The following is a 7,102-nucleotide window of genomic DNA, read 5'->3' on the forward strand; positions in this document are numbered from 1 at the left end:
ATGCAACTCCCTCCTGGCCTTCCGAGTGTCCGGCCTCTCCTTTGGCTTCCCTGGGCCCCATCTCACTTCTGGCAGCCCTGCCTTGCTAGCATGACCTGTTTTCTGCATTCTCTTCCCCTCTCCACTCAGGGCAGGCTGGATCTGGCAGAGCCTTGAGCCTTGATTAAGAACTTGGACTTTGCCTTGTGGGGCAATGGGGAGGCACTGAAGGATTTTTTTTTTTTTTAAGATTTTATTTATTTGACAGAGAGAGACACAGCGAGAGAGGGAACACAAGCAGGGTGAGTGCGAGAGGGAGAAGCAGGCTTCCCGCTGAGCAGCAAGCCCGATGCGGGGCTCGATCCCAGGACCCTGGGATCATGACCTGAGCCAAAGGCAGACACTTAATGACTGACCCACCCAGGTGCCCCGGCACTGAAGGATTTTAAGTAGAGTGGGTAACCTGACCAGATGTACAGTGTTTACTTTTTTTTTGTAACCTTTTTTGATTATAAAATAAAAGGCAGATACAGAAAACCACACACAATAAACATTGAGCAAAATGAACTATTATAAGACAAATACCCCAGAAACCACCTTCTGGGTCAAGAAATGGTGCTTTGTCAGGCTCCTCAGTGGCCCTTCCATGTGCCCTGTTCCAAGCACAGTTCCCTCACTCCCTCCAAAGGCACCACTAGCCTCACTTTTATCAAAACCACTTCCTTTAAATAAAAATCACTTCCTTCTCTTTCTTTATAGTTTTATCACTCAGATGTGTATATTAAACACTAGAGTTTCATGTTGTTCATTTTTTAAAGTGTGTCTTTTAAATCTTTTTTTTTTTTAATTTATTTAACAGAGAGAGACACAGCGAGAGAGAGAACACAAGCAGGGGCAGTGGGAGAGGGAGAAGCAGGCTTCCTGCCGAGAGAGAGCCCAACGAGGGCCTTGATCCCAGGACCCTGAGATCACGACCCGAGCCGAAGGCAGACGCTTAATGACTGAGCCACCCAGGTGCCCCTAATTATAACAATTTTTAAATTACTGGTAATTATCGATCAGTGTGTGGACTTATGAGTGCCATTTTATTACTTATTTCTGACTGTTCTGTAGATCCTTTGTTCCTTGCTTTCCCTTTTGCTAACTTCCTTTGTGATTTGATGACTTCGGGTGGCAGTATGCTTTGACTCTTTTATAATAATCTTTTATGTGTCTACTACAGGTTTTTCTTTTGTAGTTACCATGAGGCTTACATAAATATTTTATAGTTATAACATCCTATTTTAAGCTGATAGCAATGTACTTTGATAGCATACAGAAATTTTATACTTTTACTTCTCTTCTCCTTGCATTTTAGGTTATTGATGCTTAACTCTCTTAATCTACATGTTCTCCCTCCAGGGAGGAGGGTAGAGTGGCCTTCATGGTTGGCTCCCAGCCCTCAATTCCCTCCCTGAGGTGTTTGTTCTAAGCCCATCACAGTCCTGTCCCAGGTCTCCTGGCAGTTGCTGGTTTAGGAATGGGGCAGTTACCCAATCCTGGTCAATGAGACACAACAGAGCTCTGCTGGGTGGGGTGGGGTGGGGTGGGATGGGGTAGGGAAAGGTTTTCTTGTGTGTAAGAAAGAGACTGACCATGTCTCCGTCTACCTGAAACAGATCGATCACCAGTGTCCCCATTGCCAGGAGGTGGCACACATAATGTCAGGTGGGTGTATTTTGTCAGCCCAGTAAACCTTCTGGAAAATAATCCACACCTATTCCTCAGAAATCCTTCTCAGTCCGTGTGATTTCAGTGGGTCTGTGCACTCCTCCCTCCTGCAAGGAGGCCACACAATCAAACTCTGACCAAAGTACTCCATCCCCCTGGGATAGAGATATTACCCAAGCAGGCCAAGTGGAGGGCTCCCTGGGACTTTTGCTGTAGTCACTGGGGAAAGATGCTCTCTCTTCTCCTCTAACTTCATAAGCTCTGAAGACGATGCAGGTTTGGCGCTGCCAGGGGCATCTTGCTGTCAGGTGGCAAGAGAAAACTTGGGGAGAAAGCCCAGGAATGACGAGCAGGAGCAAAAGGTGGAGAAGAAAGACAGAAGCAGGATCTTCAGGCCAGCATTCACACCTCTGTTCGGAGCTTGAAGCCCTCAGCATTTGGGGGCAAATCACGAAGTGGGGAGAGATAAGGACTCCAGCCATCAGCGGGCGTTCTACTTGTGTTCTGTGTGAGCAGAACAGGCTGTACTTGTTCTCTCCCTACCAAAGTCCGGCTCGCTAGAACAGTGCTCTGAAGTAATCTTTCACAGGCCTGTACGTGCTGCCGTCCTATGGACTCTTTTTTTTTTTTTTTAAGATTCTATTTATTTACTCGACAGAGAGAGGCACAGCGAGAGAGGGAACACAAGCAGGGGGAGTGGGAGAGGGAGAAGCAGGCCCCCCGCCGGGCAGGGAGCCCGACGCGGGGCCCGATCCCAGGACCCCGAGACCACGACCCGAGCCGAAGGCAGACGCCCAACGACTGAGCCACCCAGGCGCCCCAGGACTCTTTTTTTTTTAAAAGTAGGCTCCATGCTGCGGGTCTTGAACTCATGACTCTGAGATCAAGACTGGAGCTGAGATCAAAAGTCGGATGCTTAACCCACCGAGCCACCCAGGCGCCCCAACCGACTCATTCTTAAGTTGGTTATTTTTTTTCTTGCCTGAATGGACAGGGGTACTCAATGCCCCACTGCCCATAAGTCTTAGAAAAGAAGAGTGTGGTAAAAACCAGCAGCGGCAAAGACAATGATCAGAGTCAGGCTAAGTGATTACAGTCCACTGATGATAGCAGCTCCCTACGGGTGAACATGAACCTCATGATAGCAGTAATAAAACGGGCACTTCGCAAGAAACTCGCAGTAGAGAGAGGCAGGGCAACCTGGCGGAAGGACAGGCCTGGTTTCAAAGCCTGGCCCTGCCGTGCTAGCCGGGTGACCTTAGGTAATTTACTGGGTGTCCCTGAGTTTCAATCTTGTCATGAGCAAATTAGGCATAACATTCCTTTTGTACCTAATCTTCGGCCCCAGCCCTGCTATGAGGCTCAGCTTTCTTGGACACCAAGAGAGGGTAGAAGTTCTCTCTCAAGTGTCCCCTCACTCCCAGCTCTGTTGGGGGCCACCCTGTGCTCTGGTGCGAGTCAGGACCTGGACTCTTGGGCCTGGTCCCCTCAACACATGTTGCCTCCTTCCCAGAGGCCCCAGGCCAGAGGTGTTTCTCTTTCTCACCTTGTGTCTGTTTCCCCACACTACAGAGAATATGGAGAACTACAATAAAGAACTTAAAGCTGTGGTCTAAATCTGATGGTAATGAGCATGTGACCTCGAGCCAGTGACTTTAACAGAACTTTTGCAGCCAGGGAGTGAAACTGTCTTCCAGTGGTTATAAGATGCACCAAGAAAAGAAAACACACCAACTGCGTTATGACAACACCTCTGACCAATAGTCTTGGGACAAACCATTAACCAGTCACAGCGACTCATTGCTTCGAAATTCCTCTCATTGCTTCGTGAGATTCACAACTTAGCCTGCCTTCAGTTGCATTGCTTGATGCAATGCAAAAGACTGAGACAATCTTTTCACCCATATCTTAGGAACAAAATGTAACACAACGTTTGCTCCTGGTTTGCCTTCCTGTCTCAGGTTCTGCAAAGCACTTGCTGTTGCTTTGTAAGAAGAGAGCAGTCATTCCTCCAAAGAGAAAACTAGGTTTCACTAATATCAATTTCACCCCCTGTTGCTCCCATATCCCTGCCTTTTGCTTCACATAATCCCCTTTCATCTGAATGCTAAATCACAACATGATTCTTTCTGAAGACATTTGAAACAGCACTAAATTCAGTACATGCAGTACCAACAGTACATTTAACTCAGTTGGAGTGAAAACACTATGAACAGCTGTGCTCAATATCTCAAATTTGCGAACAATGATGGCTCCATCAGAATGTTACCACTGATTGTAAGATACACTCCTAACATCAGAGATGTTAAAATGTGTGTGTGTGGGGGGGGGAGTATGTCTTAGAAGTAGTTAGATATGGTAATAAATATTAGTATTGATTAGTGGCAAGTGGCAAAAAACTCAACCCAGACTGACTTGAGCAAAGGGGTATACTGATCCACAGAAGTTCAAAAGTCCATTATTCCAGCTTCAGGTATGGCTGGATCCAGGACTCCAGGAGATCATCAGGACTCAGTTTCCTCACCATTTCTCTCTCTTCTACAAGCATGGCTTCGGCCTCAGGTTTCACATGGTATCAAGCTGGAGCCAGCAGCTCTAACCCCCACATCCTCTCTGGTTTAGAGTTCAGCAAAAAAGAATGAGTGTCTTCATCCCAGAATTTTTTCCCCATTTTTTAAAAAGTAAGCTCTACATCCAACTGAGGCTTGAACTCACCACCCCAAGATCAAGAGTCCCATGCTCTGCAACTGAATCAGCCAGTTGTCCCTCCATCCCAGACTTTTCGACCTGGGTCTCAATGCCTCTCATTGGCTCTGACAGGTCACATGCCCAGCCCTGGAACAAAACAGTAGATGTGATTTCTAGGTGGGCTGCAGGAAATTAGGTGAGATTAGCCGTGAGCATTAGCCCAGTGCCTGGCCCAGGGTGAGCCTCTCCCCAGAGCAATGGGGCCTGCCCCTCTGGCTGCTGTGTGTGGCTGGAGAGGACCTCTGCTAGGACCCACCGGCTGCATCTGAGTCAGCCTTGCGCAGACTCCCTCCCGCGCCAGCCTGACATGCACTGACTCAGCTCCTATGTGAGCTGGATGCTGCCTGGAAAGTTAATAAGCCTGTGAGGCAAGACGTTCCTCCGGTGACGTGGGCTGGTGCCATGAGTGGGTGGGAATGAATGAGAAAGAGTGGGAACACTGTGGTTCCCAGAGCATTTATGAAGTTAAGAAAGCGTGAGGGAAAAGTCAAGAGCAGCGATCAGAAAAGGCCGCCCAGCGAGGCTGTAGGTGCTTTCTGCGATGGGTTTCTCACTGCCCAGTGCCCCGGCGGGCGAGCTCAGAGCTGCCACCGGCCCTCACTGCCATCACTTCCGCCAGGGAGGGCAGCCCGGTGGCTGGCACGGCCGTTTCATTCAGGCTCCCCTCCAGTTCTGTCCGTCTCTCTGTTTCAAACCCAAGTTGCAAGAAGCAGGACAGGGGGAGTCTATCTCTTTGTCACGTGGGGGGTACAGGAGGAATCAAGCGGGGAGAGCCGGTTAGGGGGGACCCCGGGGGTGGGGAAATGAGGAGAGAGGGAGAGGCAAGAAGGCAGGGACAGTGCAGAATCTCATGGTGTGCTATTTACAACCTCTCCGAAGCTGGGTGGAGTCCAACCCGGAGCACCTGCTCTCTGCCCGGTCCCCCAGCAGGTGGTGTGGACACAAAAATAAATGGGACGTTACCCCTGCCTTCAGGAAGTGCAGAGTCTAGTCTGGGAGACAATGAGAAACTCCTTAGTTACAGTGGAATGTGAGGACAGGAGTTTGTGGAAGGAAAATATCCTTGAGGGAGGAGCTGCCAAGCGGGGAGTCTCAGGTCACTCCAGCCTTGGCCTGGTGCAGAGGGCTGGGGGTGGGCTCTGGACACAGCTGCGGGGTGCAGTGGCCCCCCTTCCCTTTCCTGCTCCAGGCTTTGTCTGCCGGCGTATGGGGGTCGTAACCTCCTTGGCAAGGAGGCTCCTGTCAGCCAAGAGCAATTCTCCACCCAAGGGGACAGCTGGGGTAGCTGTGAGTCCTTGGAGCCAACACTCATAGCAGCTGGGGGGTGGGTGCACCAGCCTGAAGAGCGACCCGGGAGGGCACCACCAGCATTTGCTGCACTGTGTGCCCGGCTGGATGTTGGGTGGAGGACAGGGTAGGGAGCAGAAGGGAGGGAAGTGCCCAGAGAAAGACCCAAGGGGTCAGTGTGTGTAAAAGTTGTAGGAGTATGCAGTGCTTTCTGGAAACACTAAGATCCTTGAGTAAGACACTGGGCATAGAGTGGAAATAGGAGGTGGTGGGAGATGAGGCCTGATAAGTGGGCAGAGGCCAGATCATGAAGCATCCTGTGGGCCATAAGAAAAGATTAAGGATTAAAGTTCTTTTAAAAAGAAATGGATTCTAGGGGCGGCTGGGTGGCTCAGTCAGTTGGGCGTCTGCCTTTGGCTCAGTTCATGATCTCAGGGTCCTGGGATCAGGCCCTGAGTCAGGCTCCCTCCTCAGCAGGGAACCTGCTTTTCCTTCTCCCTCTGCCTGCCGCTCTGCCTACTTGTGCTCTCTCTGTCAAATAAATAAATAAAATCTTAAAAAAAAAAAGAAAAAGAAATGGATTCTCATTCCACCCCGCCTCCGTCCTTTCTGCGAACACTTCCTCGCTGTCACGGGGCACGTCAGCCCAGCCCCGTTCAGTTGCGTGAAATCAGGACTGAGATGGTGGGAAGGATGGCCAGGGAGGAACCACCTCCAAGGGGTTGAGGCCAAATGAAAGCAAAGTTGTTTTCTCAACGGTCTTCTGGAAGTAGAATGAATGTGTCATCACCAGGGAGTGCCATGGAGGAAGGAGTGGAGAATTTGGAGGCAGAAAAGCAGAGGGCCTAGGCTTGGGGCCCAGCTCCGCCGTGCCAGCTGGAAGGCCTGGGAAAGTCACCCAGCTCTCTGAGCCTCTGTTTCCACATCTGTTCCACTGGGTTAGCAAAGAGAAGGCACGCGTGTTAAAAAAAAAAAAAAAAAAAGGGAGGGGGTGGGCGCCTGGGTGGCTCAGTCATTAAGCGTCTGCCTTCGGCTCAGGTCATGATCCCAGGGTCCTGGGATCGAGCCCCGCATCGGGCTCCCTGCTCCGCGGGAAGCCTGCCTCTGCCCCTGCCCCTCCCCCTGCCTGTGTTCCCTCTCTCGCTCTCTCTCTGTCAAATAAAAAAATAAAATCTTAAAAAAAAAAGCTGTTTAATGTTAATTACTCTAATTTTTGCCTCAAAAAATATATCGATACAACCCCCAGCAAGGAGAATCCCGAGGCAGGCGCATTTTACCCCAGTTAGCATTTGGCACCGGGCGGGTCGGGGACTTACTGGATGACACAGCACGTCCGCCGCAGAGCCAAAGTGAAAACGCACCCAAGTCACCGACTCCA

General features: G+C 50.2%; 1 protein-coding gene across 1 annotated transcript in view; it reads right to left on the reverse strand.

Moving 5' to 3' along the window:
* The window catches only part of MRTFA (myocardin related transcription factor A), a 213,197-nt gene extending 206,095 nt beyond the window's left edge, over positions 1–7,102 (reverse strand). The window contains exon 1 of the mRNA XM_032416716.1: positions 7,041–7,102. Coding sequence (XP_032272607.1) covers position 7,041 — 1 coding nt within the window. The 5' untranslated portion in view covers positions 7,042–7,102. The remainder of the gene's footprint in view (positions 1–7,040) is intronic.

The sequence above is a fragment of the Phoca vitulina genome, unplaced genomic scaffold, assembly GCF_004348235.1.
Source record: "Phoca vitulina isolate PV1807 unplaced genomic scaffold, GSC_HSeal_1.0 scaffold19, whole genome shotgun sequence".
In the NCBI taxonomy this organism is placed as follows: Eukaryota; Metazoa; Chordata; class Mammalia; order Carnivora; family Phocidae; genus Phoca; species Phoca vitulina.